Source organism: Balaenoptera musculus, chromosome 20 (genome assembly GCF_009873245.2).
Source record: "Balaenoptera musculus isolate JJ_BM4_2016_0621 chromosome 20, mBalMus1.pri.v3, whole genome shotgun sequence".
Classification (NCBI taxonomy): Eukaryota; Metazoa; Chordata; class Mammalia; order Artiodactyla; family Balaenopteridae; genus Balaenoptera; species Balaenoptera musculus.
The window spans coordinates 51,814,824-51,841,145 of record NC_045804.1 but is presented as its reverse complement, the minus strand read 5'-3'; the positions used below and the strand labels follow the sequence as shown (position 1 = coordinate 51,841,145).

General features: G+C 46.8%; 1 protein-coding gene across 1 annotated transcript; it reads left to right on the top strand.

Moving 5' to 3' along the window:
- The first annotated feature begins 10,111 nt into the window (after positions 1-10,111).
- Positions 10,112-26,033, top strand: CCDC42 (coiled-coil domain containing 42). The gene is made up of 9 exons (XM_036837544.1): positions 10,112-10,183; positions 10,803-10,949; positions 12,496-12,611; positions 12,905-13,010; positions 13,320-13,424; positions 15,844-16,041; positions 20,236-20,457; positions 20,559-20,717; positions 25,764-26,033. Exons 3-9 carry the CDS (start codon positions 12,544-12,546, stop codon positions 25,839-25,841), a joined length of 936 nt encoding a protein of 311 aa, XP_036693439.1. The 5' UTR covers positions 10,112-10,183; positions 10,803-10,949; positions 12,496-12,543; the 3' UTR covers positions 25,842-26,033.
- The last annotated feature ends 289 nt before the right edge of the window (positions 26,034-26,322 follow it).

Here is a 26,322-nt window from a genome sequence, read left to right as displayed (position 1 = left end):
TCATAATTTCCCTTGTCATTTCCTCTTTAGCCCAAAGGTGATTCAAATTTTTTTCCTAGGAATATGGGATTTTTAAGAGTTCTCCTTTTATTAAATTCTAACTTTATTTCAGTATGGTTGGAAAATGTAACCAATGTCGTTCTTTGTAATTTGTGGAGATTTTCTTTGTTGGCTAGGTATAAAGAGCTATATGTGTACACATATTTTAGCTCAAGATTATTAGCTGTGTTAGTCAAATATTCTATCCTGCCTAGTTTTGATCTGCTTGATGTATCATATTCTGAACGAGTTGTGATATAATCTCCCAATATAATTGTTGATATATTCATTTCCCTCATTTTTTTCATGTTTTGTTTTATTTATTTATTGAAGTATAGTTGATGTACATACAATATTATATGTTACAGATATACAATATAGTGATTCACAATTTTTAAAGGTTATACTCCATTTATAGTTATTATAAAATATGGCTATATTCCCCACGTTGTACAATATATCCTTGTAGTTTATTTTATACATAATAGTTTGTACCTCTTAATCCCCTACTCCCATATTGCCCCTCCCCCTTTCCTCATTTTAGCTGTTTGTTGTTTTATATATTTTGAGGATACATTGCTGGGCATGTATATGTTTATGATTGTTATTTCTTCTTTTTTTTTTTTCTTTGGCCACGCTGCATGGCTTGTGGGATCTCAGTTCCCCGACCAGGGATTGAACCTGGGTCATGGCAGTGAAAGCCCAGAATCCTAACCACTAGGCCACCAGGGAACTCCCTGGTGTTTCTTCTTGATTTATTATTCCTTAGTAGCATATAACATCTCTAATTATTTATCACCTTAAATTCATTTTTTTTCTTTAACGTTAAAATTGCTACCATGGAGTTCTTTCTTTTTTTAATGTGCCAGGATTTTTTAACCATTTATTTTCCAATTTTGCTTAAATGATCTCTTACTAAAAAATATATTATTGCATGTTGTTTTTAGAGTGAATCAGAGTCTCTATATTTTGATTTGTGAGTTTAATTCATCCTCGTTTATATTTATTAATGTTATGTTAGGACTTCTTTCTGCTATCTCATTTTGTGTTTTCTATTTACTATTCTTTCTACTCCTTTCCATCTTTGGAATGGTTCAAAATGTCCTTCCTTCAGTTGAAAAGTTTGGATTTTCTACTCTCCATTGGCAAGATCAAATTATTCTGTAGAAAATAATACATTCCATTTATACTCTTCTCATGGTTAACCTTAGCTTATTATGACCCTTACTTATGTTTATTCTTTCCCCTGTCAGCTTCTTTTTATTTATTTATTTATTTATTTATGGCTGTGTTGGGTCTTCGTTTCTGTGCGAGGGCTTTCTTTAGTTGTGGCAAGCGGGGGCCACTCTTCATCGCGGTGCATGGGCCTCTCACTATCGCGGCCTCTCTTGTTGGGAGCACAGGCTCCAGACGCGCAGGCTCAGTAACTGTGGCTCACGGGCCCAGTTGCTCCACGGCATGCGGGATCTTCCCAGACCAGGGCTCGAACCCGTGTGCCCTGCATTGGCAGGCAGATTCTCAACCTCTGTGCCACCAGGGAAGCCCCTGTCAGCTTCTTAAGCTTAACAAATCTGTATGTTTCCTTAAATAGGACAAGTTCCCTAGCATAATTGCAGCACCCTCCACTTTTTCCTCCCTCTGTCAGTTCCGCAAGCCCCTTCCCCAGCCACGTTTCTAGTATACAGCTTTATTTCTGAATTATCTGGTTTTTATATTTATTTATTTAATATATATAATAATTCAGTTTTACAATATATATATATATTCCCACCAGGGGAGAAGCATTGTTAATTTAAGTAATGTTACCCTTTTCTAAGGTATGTTCTCCTCTTTACTTTGCATATCTCATTGCTTTATCCTGGATTCATTTCCCATCTTCCTGAGGTACTTTTTTAAAAAATGCTTTCAAGGGAGATCAACTTCTAGAACAGTGAAGTGAGGGTCTTGGTGAACCACTCTCCCATAAAAACAACAAAAACACTGGCAATACAACTAAAGTCAACCATTTTAGAACTCTAGAAATGTACCAAAGCCACTGCCTGAACCGAAAATTATCTATCCAAGAGAAACTACTGAACTTCAACAAGACAGTGGTGTCCAGCCCACAGTCCCTCCCCAGCTTGGTGGGTCAGTAGCCATGAAAAGTTAGCAGTCTCAAAGCTGATGAAGTCTGATTTCTCTTGGAGTTCTGTTAAAAGCCCATTCCTAGAGCATAGTCAATATTTTTTCCAAGTTAGAAGCTACCTGAAAAATCTCCATTCCCAAGGTGTTATGGCTATTTGATTTGACTCACAGCTGGGGGTGGCGGGGGAGGGCAGGTGGTATCCCTAGGGCATTACCAAAAACAATAGCAATCTTCTAATAATATCTCAGCTGCCTAAGGTTGTGATTTTGGTTGGAGCAAACAGAAGCCTGACCAACAACAACAAAAGTTTTAAAGTAAGCCCTGGAGAACTAGAAAACCACAGGGAACTTTGAAAAGCTTCACCATATTCCTAGGGATCTAGAAGGCTGTGCACATGCACATGGTTAGGAAAGGCCTTTGGAAAAAGGCTTCAGGCACTCACCTCTGACTGACCTTTAGGCCCTGTGTACTCAGGAAGTGAAAGCTAAGTCTGTTCTGTTAACTGCCTGAAGTTTGAATGTGTGTCTTCAGACACAGATCTCCTTGTCAAAGGGTGGAAGACATATAAGCAAGGCATTTAGCGAAATCTTTAGACCAATCATTGGCTTACCACTAAATTACACTGAACCAGGAGTGAACCCTAGGAAACCAGACTTTAAAATACGAAGTTAAAAAAATGGGGGGGGGGGGGAACGTAACAGAGAACTAAAGTGCTATACACTTCAGGGAATACAGAATCTATAGAATTAATTGAGGAAACTCACTAACAAATAAGCAGCAACTAGAAAAACAATAACCAAAAAACAGCAACAACAACAAATCTGAGGAGAAAGAATCTGATTTCAAGTTGTTACAATATATTATTTTAAATATCTAATTTTTGACAAAAATTTACAAGACATGCAAAGAAACAGAAAAATATGCCACATAATAGTAAACAGCCAGCAGAAAATATCCCTGAGGGGGCACAAATGTTTAATTTAGTAGACAAAGACTTTAAACCAGCTACTACAAATACGTTTAAAGACCTAAAGAATACCATGCCTAAAGAATTAAAGTATGACAACAATGTCTCACCAAATAGAGAATATCAACAACAACAACAAAAACAGAAATTACAAAAAAGAATCAAATAGAAATTCTGGAGTTAAAAAGCATAGTTACTGAAATGAAAAATTTGCTAAAGGGTCTCAATAGCAAATCTGGGCTGTAAGAAGAAAGAATCAGCAACTTGAAGGTAGGTTAATAGAAATTATCCAATCTAAGGAATAAAAATGAACAGAGCCTCAGAGACGTATAGGATATCATTAAGCATACTAACATACACATAATAGGAGTCCCAGAAGGAAAAGAGAAAAATAAAGAAAAAAAAAAGAATATTTTTAAACATAATGACTAAAATCTTCCCAAATTTGATGAAAAAAATTAGTTTTGTTGTACTATGTCTAGGTGTGGTTGATTTTTTGGGGTTTTTTTGTTTTTTGGGTTTTGTTTGTTTTTTGTTTTCTCCTTCTTAGATATGAACTTTTTTCAGTTTGAGGTCTCTTCTGGAAATTCTTGGTCATTTTTGTCTTCAAATATTTCATCCCTCTCCATTTTTTTCTTCTTATAAAATTTCCATTATTACTTTAGATTTTCTATTTTTTACTTCAATCCTCTGTATCTTAGCTTATTCTCCGTCTCTTTCTGATGCCTTCTGGGAGAGTTGCTAAAAATGGTCTTCCACCTACTAATTGTTCTTTGTCTATATGCATCTGCTCTTCAATGCATCCACTAAGTACTTCAGTCAGTTTTCATATCCAGTATGTCCTTTGAATTCGTTCATCTTTTATGCTTGCTTCTAGCTTCATGTTTCTGATATCTTCCCTCCTCTCTCTGAGGATATTTGTTATGTTTATTTTAAATGTTTATTCCTTTAATCCATTCGTTCTGTTTCCCTTGGTACAGGTTCTTCTGTCTGTTCCCTTTCTCTTATAACAGTTACCCTCCTCAGAGATCCCATTATTTTCCCCTCTGAACTCATGTGTCCTTGGAACCACCAATGACCTTGGCTTGGCGGTGTGTACTTGGGCAGTCAGAGAGTCTCTGTGTTGCTGTCTGAAAGCAACCACTCCCCCTTCCCTCTCCCAACCAGGCAATATTCTTTCTCAGTAAATCTTCCAGGACCTCCTCCCCAGACATTGCTCTTTTCCAGGGGCTACCTCCCTCTTGCAACTCTCTGTCCCTTGAAAGAGGGAACATTTAGGTGTGTCCGGCCTGGGTGCCCCTGTATCTGCTCCAAGGCTGCCTCCCCCTCACCTCACTGCTCCGGGCTGGTATCACATTGGCACTGGGCTAATGTTATTTTCTTACCAAACAGTGGAAATAGGGTGTGCAGTGATCTTCCCAGCAATGTAAAGGAGAGAAATGGCATGGTCCGAGCCCCCCCAACTTTTTTTTTTTTTTTTTTTTGGTATCTGGCCCTCTTCTGCTCTAGACTACCATTAGAGAGAGAGAGAGAAAGAGAAAGAAATCCAACCACTTTCTGTTTCCCTAGGGTTTTCTTCTTAGTTTTTATGTTCAGTTCTGGTATCCCTCAACCTCCCTCCCATCTCTGCAGCATCTCAGGACAGGAGCAAAGAACCTCTCCTGGTTTGCAATCTTGTGGGAAACCTGAAGTCAGCCTCATGTGTTGTGGCTGAAGATGAATTTTAATCTCCAAGCCTCCATTCTTTTCTTCTCTGTAATGAGAAGTTTGGAATAGATGATCTCAAGTTGTCCTAGCTCTAAAATTCTGTGATTCCATGCAGTACACGCAGAGGCGGCAGGTAAGAGACATTGAGTTATTTTAAGACCACACAGTTTCCAAGGTGATATAGAGACATAATGGGGGGGACACCCAACGAGAGAGAGTTATTAACGAAAATGAATGTCGAGTTAGAGGGTGGAATGTCAATCAAGTTTCAAGGAATGAGAAGGGGAGGATATTGACAGAGAAAGAGAAAGATGTCACAAGAGAAAGGGAAAACCACTGATTGGAAAAAGGTTTGGAGGAGAATCAGCAAGTGTTGAGAATGACAAATGCAATTAACCCACCATGGGAGCAGATGCCATCTTTTCTTTCTAATTTATTAGGAAATATTTCTGACTTACCAATAGTGCACAGAATAACATAATGAACACTTGTGTGCCCAGTGCCCAATCTAAAATATTACTCATGACCAACATATAGCAACCTCCTCTCCACCATCACCAAGACGTAGTAGCCATTATCCTAATTCAATGTTTATCATTCTCAGTAGTTCTTTATACTTTTACTTCATATATGTATGCAAGACAATATTTTGTCTTTGAAAAATCAGTTTTCATGTTTGAAGACAGAAGTATGATGACTATGTATTGAAATACTTGTTTGAGGTTAAAAAAAAAAAAAAAAGTCAGTGCTGAAGGAGCCCCAGGAGAGAGGAATAATAAAATAGATGGAATAACTTGGATCAGAGCATGAGAAACTTCTTTCTGCTCATTAGGTCTGTCCAAGGTGATGACGCAGTGACTGGCAGAAGCTCCCATAGCTGGACTGACAGCGTTGGTCCTCTTCCTGATGGAGAGAGCCATACTCTTAGAACATCAAGATCAGAAGGAAAGGGATGGTTTCAGCTGCTGCCTAGCAGAGCCGTTCATTTGGACCAGTGGGAGTTCACTTCTCAGAAACACCAGCATTGGGAAATAAGGCATCAGAACACAGCAGGGAATCATTTACCATTTCAGGGACAAGCCCAGGAGCAGGCTGACGTTTGGGGCCAGGCACCAAGGTCAGAGTTGGCCCATGACTAGTCACTGAGATGAATACAACCAAGGTTCTGCCTCATCCTTTCCCTGTAAGAGGCCCTTGAAACTGCCTCTGAAGAGGCCTGTCATCCTCAGCCTCAGCAGACTGCCAAAAGGGAATAAGAACCATTCTGTGAAAAGATGGCTGGGGTCAGGGAGGCCACTGGCTTTGCATGATCCTACTAGTGACAACCCAACTGGGCCATCTGTAGACAACCCAAACCTGCTGGTTACATCACTCAGCCCTAAACCCTGCTGCAGCAAACAGATTAAAAATGCACTCCCATCGACACTAAGTATAATTTGCATCTACACTAAATATAATTTGGGGGGAAAAAAAAGTGAGAGGATTTTTGTAAACACACTTTTGAAATTTTTGTCTATAAATAACTCATTTAATTCGCAATTTGCTTTGATTTTTCTCCAAAAATCTGTGCATAATTGGGAATTTTTGAGACATGAGGAAATCAAATCCACAGATTACTTTCAAATGTGTGAAACACTGTATGAATGCTAAAATTAACACTTCATGAAGTTGGAATACTGTGTTTGTGTGCATTTAATTAAACATTTATTCTTTATTTTGTGGTTTTCTTTCTGTGTTCTAGAGCCAACAATCATTTCCAGGCTTCAAACATTGTTGCAAGCTCTTGAAAAGCTCATAGACCCTGGGTCCTGGGCCCACAGGGCCTGGAGGATAGACAACCCAGTTGGGGAGATTTTTTGGGAGGTGCCTGGGTCTGTGGGCCCTGATTGGCTCCTTTGTCCCAACTCCCTACTCCTCCCCAGTCACGGTCACCTTGTGGTGGTAGTAAGGGCAGCGTCCTGAATACAACATTCTCAGATGTAGTCACCAGAGTTTATTTCCTATTTTCTCCTCCAATCACCGTAAGATTGGGAACCTTGTTTTGTTCACTGCTGTATCCCCATCCTAGAGTAGTGTCAGGCACATCACAGGTACTCAACATAAGTATTTGTTGAATGCATGCTCATTTCTGGGAAATGGGATTGGATGGTGGATCAATAGGGATCAATAGGGCTCCAGCTGTATCAATTTTGTTTGAATGATGGACAATGAGAATACATTCACTCATTACCCTTCTAATTCAAAAATAACATATTTTCACAATGAGATATCACTTCATACCCAACAGGATAGCTTCTTTCAAAAAAACCCAGAAATAACAGGTATCGGTAAGGATGTGGAGAAATTGTAACTCTTGCGCTTTGTTGGTGGGGATGTTACATGGTACAGCCCATATGGAAAACAGTATGATGGTTCCTCAAAACTGAAAATAGAACTACCATATCAATCATTCCAGCAATCCCTCTTCTGGGTATATATCCAAAGGAAATGAAATTAGTACCTCAAAGAGATATCCATACTCTTATGCTAATTGCAGCACAAACACAGTAGTCAAGATATGGAAACAACCTGAGTGTCCGTCAGCCAATGAATGGATATAGAAAATGTGGTGTATATATGAACAATGGAATATTATTCAGCCTTCAAAAAGGAAGGAGATCCTGCCATTTGCAACAACATGGGTGAACCTCGAGGACACTATGCCACATGAAGCAAGCCAGACACCAAAAGATAAAAACAGCATGATCTAACTGATACATGGAACCTAAAAAGGTGAATACAAAGGAGCAGAGAGTAGAATGGTGGTTCGAGCAGTGGGGATCTGAGGGGAATTGGGAGATGTTGGTCTAAAGGTACAAAGTTGCAGTTGTGTGGGATGAATAAGTCTAGAGATCTAGCGTACAGCATGACGACTATAGTTAATAATACTGTACTGAATGCTGGAAATTTGCTAAGAGAGTAGATTTCAGGTGCTCTCACCAAACACACAAAAAATGGTAACTATGTGAGGTAGCTATGTTAATTAGCTTGACTGTGGTTATCATTTTCACTATGTAGATGTATATCAAATCATCATGTTGTACTCCTTAAGTATATATGATTCTTACTTGAAAAATAAAATAAATTTGTATATATTTTTCTTTTTCCAAATAATTAGCTACTTACCCTAATACCATTTGTTTAATAATCCACACTTTCTCCACTGGTTGAATGCCACATTAGCGTATAATGCATACTTATATAAACTTGGGTCTATTTCTGGGCTTTCTATTCTGATTCAGTGTAGCAAGAATCACAAACTGTGGCACTGTGGGCTCAACAGACTTCCAGATGTGTGTTCCAACTTGTTTTGGTTTTGGCCAGAGGTGTTTTTTAAGCCTGTGAATTTTAATACCTTTAGGGCAGTGGTCCCTAACCTTTTTGGCACCAGGGACCGGTTTCGTGGAAGACAATTTTTCCACAGACGGCAACACGAGCGATGGGGAGGGGCAGATGAAGTTTCGCTCACTCGCCCACCTCCTGCCTGCGGCGCAGCCCAGATCCTAACAGGCCGCGGAGGTACTAGTCCGTGGCCCAGGGGCTGGGGACCCCTGCTTTAGGGGGTCTAGAGAGTCAGTTCTGTCTTAGACCAAGTTACTTGCCCAAGCTCTTAGGTAATTGAGTTTTTTTCTGTCTGGAGTGACACTAGCAACATTAATATTTTATCTTTATAACATATTTTAGTATGGAGCAGTGGACATTCTCTCTTGATATTCTTCTTTTTCAATATTTAAGTGCTCTAATTCTCCAAATAATTTAGACATTATTTTGTCAGCTTCTGGGGAAAAAAAAATCTCTCTGGGATTTTGATTGCAAGTACATCAAGTTCCTAAATCCATTTGGACAGAATTTACCTCTTTACAATATTGAGTCATTATTCAGAAATGTAAGTCTCTACTCAGTTCTTTTATATCACTGAGTAAAAATTTAAAATTTTCTTTTTGAAGATCCTGCATATTTCTCGCTAAATTTATTTATTTCTAAGAATTTCTTTTGTTGCTGCCAATACGGATGGATATTTTTTTCTCATTTTTTTTCAAGATTACAAAAATAACATGTGGCCATTGTACAAAAAGAAATTAAACAATATAGGAATATAAAGAACCATCACCCCACCCCCATGTCATTCTGTCCCCAGAAATATGGTGCTATCCTTCTAGGGCTGTGCTTAACTATACACACCCTGCAGGTACACATGCATGCACGTGTGCGCGCACACACACACACACACACACACACACACACTACACATTCTGTTCTGCATCTTGCATTTGTCACATAGCAATTTATCACAGAAACCTCTCCATGTCCATGCATATAAATCAACCTCAATCTTCTTATAAATAGCATAGAATTACATTAAATTCTAATTGTTTTTCACTAATTAACCATTCTCTTGGATTTTCACAGTACATGATCAGAGCATCTGCCATTATGAAAAAAAGAAAAAGGAAAAAAAAAAAACAAAAAACTTTTTTTTGTCTTTTTGCAATAGCCAGAGCATCCAAAACAATGTCAAATGATTGTAGTGACAGAAGAAAACCTGTCATGTCTCTAACTTTAACAAAAATGTCTTTAATGTAAATTTTAATGTTATCTGGTGGGTTCAGATATTTTTTAGCATGTTGATAAAGTGTCTTTGTGTACTAATAATTTGGAATTTTAAAAATCAGGATGGACGTTGAATTTTTCAATGCATTGTTGGCATATATCCCAATGATCATAAGTCTTTTCTCCTGAGACACATTGATAGAATTAATTTTATTAATAGACTTCCTAATATTAAACCATTTTCGTATTCATGGTCCTGGTGAATTATTCTTTTAACATTACACTAAATTAAATTTGATAATGTTTTCATTAAGATTTTCTTTTTTTTTAAATTGAAGTATAGTTGATTTACAAGGATTTTCATACTTGAGATTGTGACTAGCCTGTTTTTTTCTTTCTTTGTCTATAATTAGTTTTTCTATAAAGCTCTGCTTTCAGCTTACTTCCAAACATTCTTTTAATTCTCAAAAGAAGTACAGCACGAACTGGTTTGATGCTCCTGGGAACACAGCTAAACCACATCGCTAGCCCCTTGCAACATAACTAGTCATGTGACCGGTTCCCACCAGAGGTCAGTGAATGGACATGGCAATGGGTTTGTTAAGAGCGGAAGGGCCTTTGCTTTCTTTCTTTCCCTTCCGTAGTGACCTTGGAGGTCATGGAGCTGAGAGATGGAAGGGGCTTACACTTTTCACTGCTTGGAAGAGAATCTCCCAGGAGAGCTGCCCCACTGAGAAAATCCACTTTGGACCTTGGTAAGCTATTGAGACTTGAGGTTGTTTGTTACAACAACTAACATCAACATAGTTGACCAATACAAGGAATTTCCATAACGTCCATTTTGAAATGTATTTAATATAGTTTATCTGTGTGATTCCACTTACATGGAATCTAAGACATGGAAAATAACAGACAAAAAGTGGTTTCCTCACACCCAGTACTCTGTGTGTACCTAGCACTGTGCTGGTCTATATGGCAGGAAATATTTTTTGAGACATTAACCTAGATCTTTTTTCCTCCTCATATTTTTCCCCCTCTCCCTTTTCAAACAGATAATTGTCTCAGAGGGAGGATGGGACAGGATAGAAAACAGAAAATATTATGCCTATTGGTTCCCGACAACCTAAATCCATCAGATTTTCCTAGATGCCTCCGAGGCAAATATCAAGATGGAAAAGTGGAGGTAGGGGGTGAAGGGTGGTAAGAAAGCTGGGCTCACCCAAGGAGGGAAGAGGAGAGGAGTGGGGGAGAGCACAGACTTCTGTGAATCCCAGACAGCCCTGCATCTTGACCCACAGCTCTGGAAAAGGCAGTTAGACCCCAGGGAGGGATGGTGGGTGATGGGGATGAAGATTCTCATGACTTTCCCACAAGGTACAGAAGCAACAGAAACGCTACACGGGCACGTACACCGGCAGGAGAAGAAGATGCCTTAGCAGCTGCCTGTATGCACCAACCTGGCCCTGGACCACCCGATTCATAGACGCAACCAAGGACGTGTCAAAATACCAGGGCAAGCAGGTGATTCGAGAAACAGAGAGCCTCCTCCTCAAGGACGGGCATTACACACACACCCTCTTGGGGGAAAAGGGAGGGAAACCCCCGCTGTGCCAAACTCTAGGGATTAAAAAGGAGAGGGTCTGTTTCTTGCGGGTGCTCCCGATGGAGAACCCTCTCGGGTGGAGGCGCTGAGGGTGGAGTGGGATGGTGAGGGGGTGGCTGAGTGCGGTGGGGGCCGTCATGCTGCCTCTGCAGATCCCGCCGGGCTGGCTCTGGAGGCGAGACTTGGGGGAGGGAATGGGAAAGGGCGGGGTGGGCCGCGCCCCGCCACGTCTCCTCCTCCTCCCCGGCCGGGATTGAGGGCGGGCTCGGGCGGCCAGCAGGGGGCGCCAGAGGACAGGCACTGCCTCGCGGAGGACTTGCCGGGCTTGGGACGCTGCCCCGCCCGAGACCCCCGCCCCACCCCGGCTCCGCATCCCAGGCCCGGAGGGGACCCGGGCCGCGCGGCCGGTGTGCGCGAGGGAAGCAGAGAAAACCCAGCGGAGCCCGGAAGCCTGTGCCCGGCAGCGGCGGGCTCGAGGTCACGGCTGTTACCTCCGGGCGGGGGCCCCGGGGTGTCCGCCTCGCACACAGGGTCTCAGATTTAGACGCTGGACCTCGCGCCAGATGAGCTGATGCACGATGCCCTGACGGGATCAAGGAAGGCAGGCGTCAGAAAGTAGACATGTAAAATATCTGACATTTATGTTAACACATTTCGGCCTTTCTTCCTATTTTAATACTCCGCCAACCTCAAAACATGGCACTGGCCCTGAGACTCTTACCCTACGAGGGGCCTCGTCCTGGGCCTCCTCCGTCTCTCCGGGGCACGGCCCCTTTGGTCCCCAGGCTTATCGCCTATCTGCACCCCGCCCCAGCCCCCTCCCAACACATACACCCCTACACATCCTTCGCCCACTACTTGTCTCTCAACTTCCTCCCACAGGCCCCATGCGCCTCTGTCCACCCCTACCCCGGCCTCAGCTAAACAGCTTCCTTCAGTTCTTTTCTCCTCGACCATCTGTCCCAGCCCCAGCCCCCTGCCTCGCCCTCGCACACACACCTGCGTCCAGGAGGGAGCCCCCCCGGGCAGGGCTGCCCCGCAAAAACATGCCTCCACCAAAACCCCCCTTTCTCAGCCGTGGACGCCCAGCCCCTGCCTCCCCGGCCCCCGGCACCAGCATCAAATCAGGCCTCAAATCGGGCCGAACTTCTTCCCAGAGTTCCTGAGGGATAAATGCAGGAGCAGAGAGCCAGACCCCAGCCAGAGTGGGGTCAGTATGGACAGGGGTCAAAGGGCAAAGTCTGGGTTCCGCTTGTGGTTCACAGAACCCAGAGACCTGTTGCTAGGTAACCAGATCTCCCAGCACCTTCCCGACACACCCTGAGCTGCCGACAGGCAGGCTGCAGCCATCTTCCCTGAGTCTCTCAGACACCCACCCTCTGTGGGACCCTGAAAAGCAGGAGGAGGGGAGAAGCAAGCCCTGCCACCACCCCTGAGCTCCGCCACCCCCGTTTCACTGTGAAGATTCGGCCGCTGGGCCGTTAGGTCACCGCCGCCATCAGTCTGGGCATCATGGAGGAGGAGGATCTGGCCGAGTACTTCCGGTTGCAGTATGGGGAACGGCTGCTGCGGCTGCTGCAGTGAGTGTCGGAGGGCCTGGGACCACCGTGCCCCCCCGGCGCCCCACCTTCCCACCTGTCGCCCCGCTCCTATAACCCAGCACCCCACATCACCCCGGCACCAATCCCGCCCATCCCCGGCCCCAGCTTGCTCCCCGGCACGGCCTTCTCTCCCTCTCAGCACAGCGTTCTTTTCGCTCAGATGGGGCAGGGCGCCTTCCCTCCCCCTGGGTGCCTGTCTCCACGGGTTCCTCCCGGTCCCGGGCTGCCCCAGGCGCTGAGTCCACAGTCCCTCTTGCCTGTGTCTTGGGCAGGAAGTTCCCCCGCATTGAGGACCACTCAGACTCCCCATCCATCCGGCTACTGGAGAAGAAGAAAGAGGCCGAGATCATGCACCACGCCATGCAGCAGAAGAAGGAGGTGGGAGATGCAAGGGTTGGATGCGGGGAGGGCCACAGGGCTCAGGGAGAGCCTGAGGACGGCCCTCTGTTTTGTGGGTGGTGGTGGCTAGAGCCAGGCGTCGTGGGTGGTGGTCCTGTGTTTCCTCTGCACAGCGCAGAAGGGATCCGAGTCTTGGGGTACCAGTGTCCTGCGATGCTCTGCTCTGAACCAGACGTGGGGTGGAAAGTGGGCACCTGGGGACAGGGGCTCTAGGGCAGGGGATGCTGGGGCCTTCCTCGGTTCCCATTCGGGGGTCCTCCTGACCTCTCTGCTCCCCCTCACCCCTAGACATTTCAGCGCAGAATGGAAACCCTGAACCTGCGCTGGGAGGAGCTGGGAGTCAAGGAGGCCCAGCTGAAAGCCCACATACAGAAGTTTGAGCAGTTCATCCAGGTACGGAGGGGTGGGGCCTGCTGAAGCAGGGGTGTCACACTCTGCAGTTGGTCAAGTTGCCCCTCCTCCCACTCCCCACCTTCTCCACCTCTTCCCCCTCCCTCCTCATCCTCGATTTCCCTGACTCCTCACCCTGGGTTAGAGGTCTCCTTGGTGCTCACCAGTGCCTGGGGCTTTCCCCTTTATCTCCCCCTCCTATTGCTCTGTTTGTATTGATAGTTTCCTGCTGCCCTGTCAGTCTCTGCCCCCTCTAGATTGCTGTTTCCTATTTCCTTGCCTGTGGTTGGCACATACAGTTTATACAGTGAATGAATGAATGATGGATGATGAATAGATGAATGAACGTGCCACGGTTAGGGCCAAGCACTTGGGGATACAAAGATGAATCTGACAGGGTTTTATTTTTTATTTTTATTTATTTATTTTATTTATTTATTTTTGGCTGTGTTGGGTCTTCGCTGCTGCGCGCGGGCTTTCTCTAGTTGCAGCGAGCAGGGGCTACTCTTCGTTGCGGTGCGTGGGCTTCTCATTGCGGTGGCTTCTCATTGCGGTGGCTTCTCATTGCGGAGCACGGGCTCTAGGCGCGTGGGCTTCAGTAGTTGTGGCCATGGGCTCAGTAGTTGTGGCTCGTGGGCTCTAGAGCACAGGCTCCGTAGTTGTGGCACATGGGCTTAGTTGCTCTGCGGCATGTGGGATCTTCCTGGACCAGGGCTCGAACCCATGTCCCCTGCATTGGCAGGCGGATTCTCAACCACTGCCCCACCAGGGAAGCCCCCAGACAGGGTTTTAGTCCCCCCAGCTCACCCTACCCCTCCATCCTTGCACTGAAGGCCCAGGCAGGGGGCACTGAAGAACCAGGTACTGGAGTCCCCTCCAAGGCAACCCCTCTCAGTGTGTCCTGAGAGGAGGGATTTAACCATTTTAAAATCCAGATTTCTCCAGACTGGCTCCAGCCGGGCACCTGCCGAGCCTTGAAGGGCTGGCCCAGGCCCAGGGGGTAACCTCTGGCCTCTGCTACAGGGCAGTCCTGTTCTCAAGCATCTCTGTCTCTCTCTGTGCCTAAACCAGGTGGGAAAGGAAGCTGATGGGCCAGGCATTATTCTCCAGAGGTCCAGTCTTCCTTACTGGCCAGAGAAAAGCTCATGGAGTGCTTGGGGTGGCAGGAGATTTGGGGGTGAGGGGTTCCGCAAATCGTCGGAATCCTGGAGAGCTTGTTACAGATACGGACCCTGGGCCCCTCCCCTCTCCTTGCTTTCAGCAGGCCTGAGGTCAGGCCCAGTCGACTGTATTGTTAAAAGTATCCCCAGGGGATTGTGATGCCCAGCTGGACTTGGAAACCACTGGTTTGGGGCCCCTCTGTCCTCTCCTGGACCCACAGGGCAGAATGCAAATCCTCCGGGTGCCTTCTTCCATGTCTTCCAAATGCCACCACCACAGGCACCCATCTGTGTGGAAGCACCGCAGCCCCTGAAGGGGGAAAGGAGCCACACACATGCAGTGTGACAGGTCTGCCCCTCATCTTGGGAGCAGAGCTTGTCCTCCCAAGGACGGAAGGAGGACAGGATCAGCCCAGTTGCAGCAGCTGAGCCTCATGTCTTTCCTTCTGGGCATTGAACTGCCTGCATCATCTCCTCCTGTCCCCGCCTGATGCCAGGCTTGAGCTACAGGAACATCTTCTCCGGAATGGCCTTGCCCCACCAGGCCCTCCGGACTGGGCCCACCTCCTAGCTCGTCTCCCTAGAGCTCCAGCAGGGTTGCCCCAGCTTTTGAAAGGAAGAGAGGGGCTCCTGCCTCGCATTTCTACAATTGGAGAAGCTGAGGCACCAAATCAGGAGAAAATTTGGGCTCCCCAAGTCTGGGCCCAGGACTCTGCCCTGTGACAAATGGCCACCACTAAGGATAGAGATGAGGGACCTTCCCTGGTGGTCCAGCGGTTAGGACTCCGCGCTTCCACTGCAGGGGGCTCCGGTTCGATCCCTGATCGGGGAACTAGGATCCCGCGAGAGGAGCGGCGCGGCCAAAAAAAAAAAAAAAGAATAGAGACGGAAACTTTATCAGAAGATTTTCCCAGCCTTCCCCGAGTTTGAGTTCTCTCCAGACACTGAGCCCAGTGGGGCGTGGGGCTTCCAGAGCTCAAATCCCACAGAGTCAGGATCACTTCCTGTCTCGTCCCCATAAGGCCAACTTCTGATGTTGGATTAAATCTCTGTCCTCTCAGCCTCCTCCGTCCATAGAAAGCCCCTCAACCAGCTTCAAATAACCCTGGAGATGCTCTTCCTTACACCTCATCCGCCACATGGGCAGCCTGGCCACCCCCGTCCACCCTCAGGGTGGACAGAGGCCTTGTGGGAGCCCCACCAGCCTGGGCCCCAGGGAGGGTAGGACCCACGCCCGATGGGCATCACCTCCCTGGCCCCAGGAGAACGACCAGAAACGGATCCGGGCCCTGAAGAAGGCCAACAAGGAGCGAGAACTCAAGAAGCAGTGCACGCACGAGCTGGCCAAGGCCAAGCAGGAGATGGCGGCCCTGCGGCTGGAGCACCAGCGGCTGAGCGCCAAGCTGCAGGAATACTCCATCTTCAACAAGTACCTGGAGAAGGTGGTGGAGAACTCCGAGGTGCGTGGAGGGCTGAGGGGGGTGGGAGGTTCCAGGCCCACCTACTCTTCCCCAGGGGCCTGGGCTCTGGGGGGATTGGGGCCCCTCGGCACGGATGGTCACCTGCTCTGGGGAGAGGCCTCCAGCCAAGGAGGGCAGCTGGCAGAGGCCCCTGGCGAGGCTGGACTCATTTCTCAAGGGTGGGGACCTGGTGGTGTATCTTTGTGTGCGTGACATCTGTGGACCTGTCTCTACGTGGGCCCGTCTCTGTGTCTAGGAGCGAGGTTTTGTTTTGGAGCACCAACGATCAGCTTGGCCTGCGTCGGATGTGACCCACACTCTCCCTGCTTCCCCTCCTCCCTGGTGTTCTTTAGTTTACTTGAGAGTAAATGGGCAGAGAAAGCGCCAGCCTTGTGCAGAGCTGGGCGCTTAGCATGTGCTGGGCCCTGGGCTGGGTGGGTGCTGCAAGCGTAGCCTTGCTCAGTCCACTCACTAGCCCCCAGAGGAAAGCCATCATTTCACCCTGTTACGAGGAAGAAGCGGAGGCTCAGAGAGGTTAGGTAACCTGCTCAGGGATGCACAGCTTGTAAGTGGCAGAGCGCTTGCTTCTAACCACTCTTCGGTGGGCCCCACAAAGCCACTGACAACTGCTCTTCAGAAAGTTGCCTTGTTGCCAGAGCTAAGGGAACTTGTCTGCCCTCTGCCCACGCATGCTTTCTGGAGCATTTGACACTGTCCATGCTCCTGCTTGAAACATACCTGTGCCCTTTCCTCTGGGACTCCTCCCTCCTTCTACTTTCAGGCTACCTCTGGCCCTTCCTCCTCAGGCTCCTCTGGGGCTCCTCCTCCTTAAGTTCCTCGGGTCTTTGTCCCACACCCTGCACTTTTCTCCCTCTGATGGATGTCACCCATGTCAACGGCCATCCACCTATGTCCCCCATCCTCCCATGTGACAGCAGCAGGGCCCGCCCTTCACCAGGGTGGAGAGAGGTATGAGGTATGCCCTCTGGGGTGTGAATCCATGTCCTGTGGGGGGCACAGGGAGACAAAGGATGCACAACTTTTTAAAAAGTCCTGGCAATTTCCATATAGAACCACTAACCTAATTTATTTATGCTTGAGTCCCAAGTCTGTGTTACTTCCTGCATTCTAAGGTACTACCTACTGTATGATAAATTGTTCATTTAGTAATTGGGTTTTGGGGGAGGTGGGGGAGTGAGAGAAGACTAGTATATTAAAGCAGCAGATAGATTATAGGACACGACTCAAATTTAGAGCTAGTAAAGTGTGTCTTAGAATGGAGGAGATTGGCCTGCATCTCTCTGGCCTGGAGCTCCCTCCTAAGCTTCAGGCCCCTACATCTAATTTATTGAGTCCACAACTGCTTCCTGCCATCCCCAGGCCAGCGCCGCTGCTGGTGGGTCCAGTGCCGGTAAATGGCAAGACCGACCACCCACCCACAGCCTCGCCAGAACTCCGGCTTCTTCCTGGACTCCTCCTCCTTCTCCCTCCCTCCCCGCAGCCATCAATCAGCAGATCTGGTCTATTCTGCCTCCTAAGTATTTCTGGAATCCAGCCCCTGCCCCTTCCTCATCCAGACCACCAATGTACCTCACCAGGAGTTCAGCTCTGCGTTATTCCTCGCCACCAGTCTGTCCAGCATTCTACAGCCAGTGGGATCCCAATCTCTTTCTCTTTCCTCGTCCTTTATTTCTCTCAAAATATTTTAAGTGTACTGAAAAGTATACATAAATATATAACAGCACCCAAGTACTCACGACAGCTTCGTCAAATCTTAGTATTTCCCCCAATTTGCCCCTTTTTTTTCTAAAATAAAACACAACTGGTAATTGAAACCCCCCGTGTGCCCCCCTTCCAAACACCATTCTTCTCCTCTCCTCAGAGGTAACCAGTAATCCAGATTTTTAAGCTTCTCATTCTCAGGCTTGTTGTTATTATTTTGGGCCACAGTTTACATTATCCATAAACTATGAATAGTATGTACATGTCCTTTTATGGCTTCTTTTTTCCAATCAATGATTTAAAAAAAACCAAAAACTTTGTATCATGGGAAATTTCAGGCATATACAAAAGCAGAGAAAATAGTCTATTGAATGCCCATTACTCATCACCTAATTCCAGCAATCATAAGCTCATTGTCAGATCCCCATCTCTGCCATTTTGATGCAAATGATAGTTTTTTCATCCATCAGTATTTCATTATATGGCTCTAAAAGAGCTCTTTTTAACATAGCCACAATACCTATATCCAGCCGACGTCAAAATTTCCCCAGTTATTGCACAAATGCTTTTTGTACAGCTTGTTTGTTCCAATCGGGGTCCAAATTAAGGTCCCCAAACTGCATTTGGTTGATGTGTTTCTCCAGTGTCCCAGACATTATTACTATGCTGATCAAAAGAAGCCAGACATGAAAGAGGACATACTGTATGATTCCACTGATATGTTTAAAAACAGGTAAAATGAATCGTTGGGGATAGAAGTCACAATTCTGGTTTCCTCGGGGCAGATACTGACTGAAAGGGGGCCAAAGATCCTTCTAGGGTGCTGGAAATGTTCTAAGTCCCCCTCTTCACATATTAGCTAGAATACTACCATCAGGAAAAGGACTTCATAAAGAGAATCTTCCCGTCATCAACTATTTGATGATTAGGTGGGCCTTAAAGAAAAATCTTTTTAAATGCTTGACTCTTTATTTACAGCCTTCAGAATAATGAGTTGGTTCTCCAGCATCCTCTGAAAAGTGCCCTGTAATGTTGTTAGTATCACTGCGAACAACACATTTGATATGGTTCAATCCTTTGCACTTATTCTTACTGATGTTCAAAGGGTCCCATCTTTGGACAGGGGGAGCCTCTTCAAGTTGGCACCTGAGACCTTTGGACATCAGCGTTCAGTTTGGGAGAGGTGCTCCTGGTTGCTCTGATGTATCCCATTCGTTTTAGCTGTTGTACACCATTGCATCTCTCAGAAACGCAGACAGGAAGTTCTCTCTCTGCTCTCTCCTTCAATGGATGAAGTTCACACTCCTCAGGGTTTACTGGGCACTTCTTTAACTTCTCCAGGGTGATCTCTCCCTCCCCATCTTGAACTCAGGCCATTCATATTAAACTCTCTTGCTCATCCTGGATATGCCACACATACCCCATCATCTTTACCCAGGCTGTTCCGTCTACCTGTACTACTTCCTCACTTTCCCCCACCTGCCTTGGCCTGCCCATCTTCTCTTCATACCTCTGGTCTCATTTTAACCATCCTTTTCCTGAGGAAGCCTTTTCTGGCTGTCCCCATCTCCTCTAATGCTGGGTTAAGTGGGCCTTGCCCACAGAGGATGTATTTGGGGAAAGGCCAGTTCCCGGAACACCAATCCATCACTGGAAATGTCATGAGATGGAGAGACAACTCAGGGAGTGTCCCCTGGGTGGCTGGAAGTCACGTGTTGATAACCCCCCGGGACGTGAGTTGGCATGCTGGAGCTGGTGCTCACAGCGCCTTCTAGAGAGGGAGGGTCACAGGGCTTCCGCTCTGCTGAGTTAGGGCCAGAGCAGCGTGGCTCTGCACTGTGGCGGACGGGGCAGCTGAGCCTGGCCAGCCACCTGCCCCACTGGCACCCACCCTCTCCAGCCCCCGCCGGAGGGAGGCCTCAGCCCCTGCTGAACAAATGAGCACCAGGCTGGAGATACTACCCAGCCGTCGCCTGCAGCCCATCCTCCAGTCGGCAAGAGGGCTTAGCACTCTGCGTTGTAACTGACTAATTTACTTGTCTGTCTGTCCTACCCCGCCACCCCAAGTTGTAAGGCTTCCTAAAAGCAGGGTCTGGTTTTCTTATCTCCTGTTCAGCTGGGGAATCTTCAGAGCGGTTTCTTAATCCGGGTCTCTGAGGGTGGAGCCTGGCACGTGTCTTTGTTAAAGCTCCCAGGTGATTCTAATAACCTGCAGGCAAGACTGCGTGCCCTGGGTCTAGATGCACGTGCTCCCAACACGTGGCCCACGGCCCATACCAACTCAGGAGGAGCGCAGGGGGACTCCAAGGGCCTCACAGCCTCTGCCCCTTGGCCCAGGGCCTCCCTGCCGGGCAGAGGCATCAAGGCTGGGAGTGGAGGGCGCAGAGTGGGGTCGGGCCCCCGGGGCGGCGGTGCACTGGTCCGAGTCCGTCCCTTCCCGCCCCCCCGCCGCCCCGCCCATCCCCGCCGCAGTTCGAAGAGATCCACGAGGTGATCGCGCGCTACAAGACGCTGGTGAGCATGCACCAGGACCTCATGCAGTCGGCGCAGGAGGGCCAGGAGAAGGTCGAGCGCGCCAAGGCCCAGCTGGCGCGCTACAAGGAGGAGAAGGACGACGAGATCCTGCAGCACAACAACGAGCTGGCGCGCCTGCAGATGCGCTTCGACCGCGCCCGCAGCGACGTCATCATCTGGGTGAGCGCCCCGGGGCGGGTGGGTAAGGGACACACACACACACACACACACACACACACATTCTTCTAGCGCTCACGCCCCGCCCTCATTCTCCTCCCCAGGAATCTCGCTGGGCACACATCCAGAACACCGCCGCCAAGAAGACCCTCTTGCTTGGCACCATTAAGATGGCAACGCTGAACCTCTTCCAGATCGTGAGCAAGCAGCTGAAGGAGGCGAGCCTCGTGTCCCTGGAGGACACACACAAACAGCTGGACACGGTAAGAGGAGGCCCAAGTGCCGGACCAGCTGGCTCGACTGAGCCACGACGGTTCTCCATGGGTTGAGCAGAGGCATGATTCCTACAGAGTAGTGGTTCTCAAACTTTCACAGCATCAGAATCACCTGGGGGCTGGGGCATATTGCTGGATCCCACCCCCGGAGTCTCAGACTCGGTGGGTCTGAGATAAAAAGCCATGAATTTCCATTTTCAGCAAGTTTCCAGGTGATGGTGCTGGTCTGGGTTCCACACTTTGAGAACCACTGCATTAGCGCTAAGGCTCTGTTGGCCCCAATCAACGCGGGCAGTAGCAGGGACCCACTACTGCATTCATTAGTTACACGAAACAGTCTTATTAAGTTCTAGTGAGATGCTGAAGGCTTGTGACTGACCCCCACGCTTGGGGAAAAGAGAAAATGGGCGGGTGGTGCGGGGAGGGAAATCAGCAAGGGCAGGGAAGTGTCAGAGTCATATTAGTACCATTCTGAGGTTTTCTCTTTGAAGTAATTGAAAGGAAATGACTTTTTCACTGTATGATTCAAAGCTATTGGATGCCATATCCGTGTGCCACCTGAAATTGTCTCACTTCTGACCAAAGGTACCCGCATCCCGCGATTTGGGAAACTGCACCAGCAGATGCATTAGCCGTGCTTCTTGTAACCTGCAGAGAACCATGACTAATTATTTATCCTTTTTGGCAAAAGCCTTTAGCTCTGCCATGAAATAGTAGAAAGTAGGCTCCTAAAGGCTGGGATTTCTGTTTGCTTTGTTCCCTGCTGTATCCCCAGCATCTAGAACAATGCCAGGCAGATAGCAGGCACTCAATAAGTATTTGGTGAATGAATATGAAACACAAGCCGATAAAAGCAATTGACTGAGAGGTGCTTCCTCTGTTGAAAAAAAAAAAAAAGATGAAACTCGTGAAATGTAAAGAATTTCACCCACTGACCAGCCAGGAAGTAGGATTTCCTTAAACCAAAGAATCAGCCTGCATCGTAAGGCATATTAGAGCAGAATTATTAACAGTCCAAAGACTGTAAAGGGAATTTGTAAGCAAAGTTGTTCTGAAATAGCGATCCTCAAACTTTTTTGGTAGCAGGATACATTTACACTCATAAAATTTACTGAAGACCCTCAAAGAGCTTTTGTTTATATGGGTTCTATCAACTGATGTTTACCTTATTAGAAACTCAAGCAGAAAAATTAAAAATAATTCATTTAAAAATGACAGTAAGAAGCACATGAACACAAATAGCATTTTTAATGAAAAACACGTTTTCAAAAAGTATTTTATGGACGAGTGGCATTATTTGACACTTTCAAATCCCTTGAATGCCTGGCTTCCTGGAGGACAGGTGGATTCTCACACCTGCTTCTGCTTTCAGCCTGTCGTGATAGCCTACGTCACGGGAACTTCCCACTCTGGTAGAAGCGCCTGTAGACTCTCGAGAAAATAAGAGCAAAAAAGACAAGTAACATCTTAGTATTATTATAAAAGAGTTTTGGCCTTGCAGACCCCTCTCCCCAGCAGCAGGGTCTCAGGACGCCCAGCCGTCCTCAGATCCCTCTCCTTTAGCTGTTGTAAAGAAAGATGGGGCAGGAGGTGGTGATCTCCAGCCCATGGGCCCTGACCGAGCATCACCTGCTCAGACCATAGCTTAGAGTACATCCACTCCAAATTCTGAGCTTTCGGACTCCCTCTCAACCTTTTTTTTTTTTGGCTGCACGGCTTGTGGGATCTTAGTTCCCCCACCAAGGATCGAACCCAGGCCCCCAGCATCGAGCAGTGAAAGTGCCGAGTCCTAACCACTGGACTACCAGGGAATTCCTGTTCTCAACCTTGATTTGCTTCCATAGGAATTCCTCATATTGCCCAAATGTTATTTTTAAATATTCCACTTCATTCCTGTAGGATATGAGCCTACACACACATGATTAAGTAGCCTGAAAAAAGAAAAATAAAGACCTGGGAAAATATAAGTTAAAATCTGAGGTCAAGGCAAGAGAGAGACGTATGGACTCTGGATTCTTGGATTACAGAGGACAGTAGTTCAACAGGGACAGTAGTTGGCTCTGAGCTTCCTGGTTACCAGAAGGAAAAGCAACACGTAGTTCTTGTACCAGAATAAGAAAACACATGGTTTCTTCAGAAAGAGCAAAACTTTCCCAGCACTTAACCTCTAGCTGAAAATTTTCAAGGAGGCTCCAGAGACACTCAGTGAATGATGTTCTCAGCAGTGTCCCTCCAACAGATCCACGCATGGGCTTCAGAAAGCAGCCACTTACTTAGAATCAGGAACAAGGTACCACTCAGGGAAAGTGATTTTGCAAAAGTCCAAGACGATTTGCGTTCAGTATACTGTGTGCGGAAGGTCGAGCATTATTATTTCTGAATAAAACCCAAACTGTCTGGAGCAGCATTTTCCAAACCGTGCTTGGCAAATCCTAGAATCCCAAGATGGTAGTAAGTTTCCTCCAGGGAAATAAACAGACTGTACGGTCTAAAAAATTTAGAAAACTCAAGTTAAACAAAGTTGGCTGGTTTTAAAATACAGGACTTCAGGGGCTTCCCTGGTGGAGCAGTGGTTGAGAATCTGCCTGCCAATGCAGGGGACACGGGTTCGAGCCCTGGTCTGGGAAGATCCCACATGCCGCAGAGCAACTGGGCCCGTGAGCCACAACTACTGAGCCTGCGCGTCTGGAGCCTGTGCTCTGCAACAAGAGAGGCCGCGATAGTGAGAGGCCCGCGCACCACGATGAAGAGTGGCCCCCACTCGCCACAACTAGAGAAAGCCCTCGCACAGAAACGAAGACCCAACACAGCCATAAATAAAATTAAAAAAAAAAAAATACAGGACTTCACAGTGCCTTTGCTATGGTTCTGCCCTGAGACTCTCCAAGCAGATAAAGTTTCTTTTTAAAAAAAATATTTATTTATTTATTTATTTAGGGCCGCGTTGGGTCTTCGTTGCTGTGCGCGGGCTTTCTCTAGTTGCGGCGAGCAGGGGCTACTCTTCGTTGCGGTGCGCGGGCTTCTCATTGCAGTGGCTTCTCTTGTGGAGCATGGGCTCTAGGTGCGTGGGCTTCAGTAGTTGTGGCACTCAGGCTCAGTAGTTGTGGCGCACGGGCTTAGTTGCTCCACGGCATGTGGGATCTTCCCGGACCAGGGCTCGAACCCGTGTCCCCTGCATTGGCAGGCGGATTCTTAACCACTGCGCCACCAGGGAAGTCCCGCAGGTAAAGTTTCTAAAACTTACTTGACCACAGACCCTTTTTGGGGTAGGTGATTACTTACTACAAGAACATAGTTTGGGAAATACTGGACTTGTCATCTCTGTAACCTTGGGAAAGTTGCTCTAATTCAGTCACTGTTTGTTTCTTTCCTCTCTTGCAAAATAGGAATTATGTTGGTACTAGTAACAGTATTAGCAACTAACTGGGTTTTTGAGAGTGTTGGACAGTCTGTGTAGCCCCATCTTTAGGAACATTCTTTTTTTTTTTTTTTTTTAATTTTTATTTATTTATATATTTATTTATGGCTGTGTTGGGTCTTCGTTTCTGTGCGAGGGCTTTCTCCAGTTGCGGCAAGCGGGGGCCACTCTTCATCGCGGTGCGCGGGCCTCTCACTATCGCGGCCTCTCTTGTTGCGGAGCACAGGCTCCAGACGCGCAGGCTCAGTAATTGTGGCTCACGGGCCTAGTTGCTCCGCGGCATGTGGGATCTTCCCAGACCAGGGCTCGAACCCGTGTCCCCTGCATTGGCAGGCAGATTCTCAACCACTGCGCCACCAGGGAAGCCCCTAGGAACATTCTTGAAAAGGAGGAATTTTAGGACTGAGATCTTAAAGGCCATCTAGGCCAACCTTTTCTCCCTCTTCCCTTTTTAGAGATAAAGAAACTGAGTCCCAGAAAGATGAAGTGATTTCCCCAGAGGACCCCAGGTCGTCATCCTTTTTTAAATTGAAGTATAGTTGGTTTACAATATTGTGGTAGTTTCAGATGTACAGCAAAGTGCTTCATTTATACATACATATATATATATATATATATATATATATATATATCCATATTCTTTTTTTTCCAATTCTTTTCCATTATAGTTTTTTATAAGATATTGAATATAGTTTCCTGTGCTCTACAGTAAATCCTTATTGCTTCTCTGTTTTATATATGATAGTGTGCATCTGTTAATCCCATATGCCCAATTTATCCCTCCCCACACTTTCCCCTTCGTTAACCATAAGTTTGTTTTCTATGTCTGTGAGTCTGTTTCTGTGTTGTAAATAAGTTCATTTCTACTATTTTTTAGATTCCACATATAAGTGATATCATATAATATTTGTCTTTGTCTGACTTACTTCACTTAGTATGATAATCTCTAGGTCCATCCATGTTCCTGCAAATGGCATTATTTCATTCTTTTTTATGGCAAGTAATAGTCCATTTTGTGTGTGTGTGTGTGTGTGTGTGTGTGTGTGTGTATACCACGTCTTCTTTATCCATTCGTCTGCTGATAGGTGCTTAGATTGCAGGACCCCAGGTCTTCTGACTTGTGAGGCTGTGCTTTTTCCACTGTGTCATACTGATTGCATGTTCTTTACAACAAAAGTTAGTGAATAGAATTTAAACTTCCCTTGATGACTCAAGATTATCATAACGAGCATCAGTTCTGGGTTTCAAGCAAATGACCTCCTTGAAGGCTTGTAAATAGTGGAGAGCCGTCTGTCCTGACCCTGGCTGACCCCTTCCTGCTAAGTGCGTGTAGCCTCTGAGTCCACTCAGGATACTCGCTTTGTCTCCCTTTGTTAGACTGTCAGCCTGTACTTCATCCTTTCACTGCGTCTTCCTCTAGGGGTTCCCAACTCCATCCATGTTCATCACTTCTAGTCTGCTAAGCCTCATTCTCCATGTCAACTAGAATAATTGTCAAATGAGGGAAAGTCGGTCACAGGAAATGGTGACTCCTTGCAAGCAGGTTATGCCCGGACATTTTTGGATGGGTGGCTTGTCGCCTGCTGGGATTAACTGCGGTCCCCTGGCCTTGCTAGATCCAGCAGTTTATCCAGGACCTGTCAGACATCTGGGCAGAGGTGAAGAAGAAGGAGCAACAGCAAGTCCGGGTTTAAGGAGCAGCCATGGTTCCATAATGTTCTGAGACAGAGAAGGGAGAGAGAAAGTTCCTGGTGACCTTGCCGTCCAGTCAGCCCAGTCCAGCCCTCTGGGACCGCTGTGCCTTTCGGAAATCCCTGTTTTTCCCCTCAGGCCGCAGCCCGTCCCATCCCTGAAAACATTAAATTCTATGAGAAGTTTGTTCCTAAGTTCTCTCTCTCTTTTTGGTGGTTTATTCACGGGGAAGAGGGTCCACTGAGGGGAGAATCCCCCAAAGCACCCCCTCTTGAAGCTGGTCACTTAGGCTGCCCAGGTCTGGTATCTCTTAGGCTTTGCAGTTTACACAGGAAGTATCCACGTGGCAACACACAGCGGGGTGAGTACATAGGGCCCTTCTTTCCTCTACCACTTCCATTTTTTTTTTAAGTTGGTGTTTCCAGCTGGGGTGCAAAGACTCACTAGAAACCATGAAGGCAGCTTCCTGGGTCAGAGCACCGG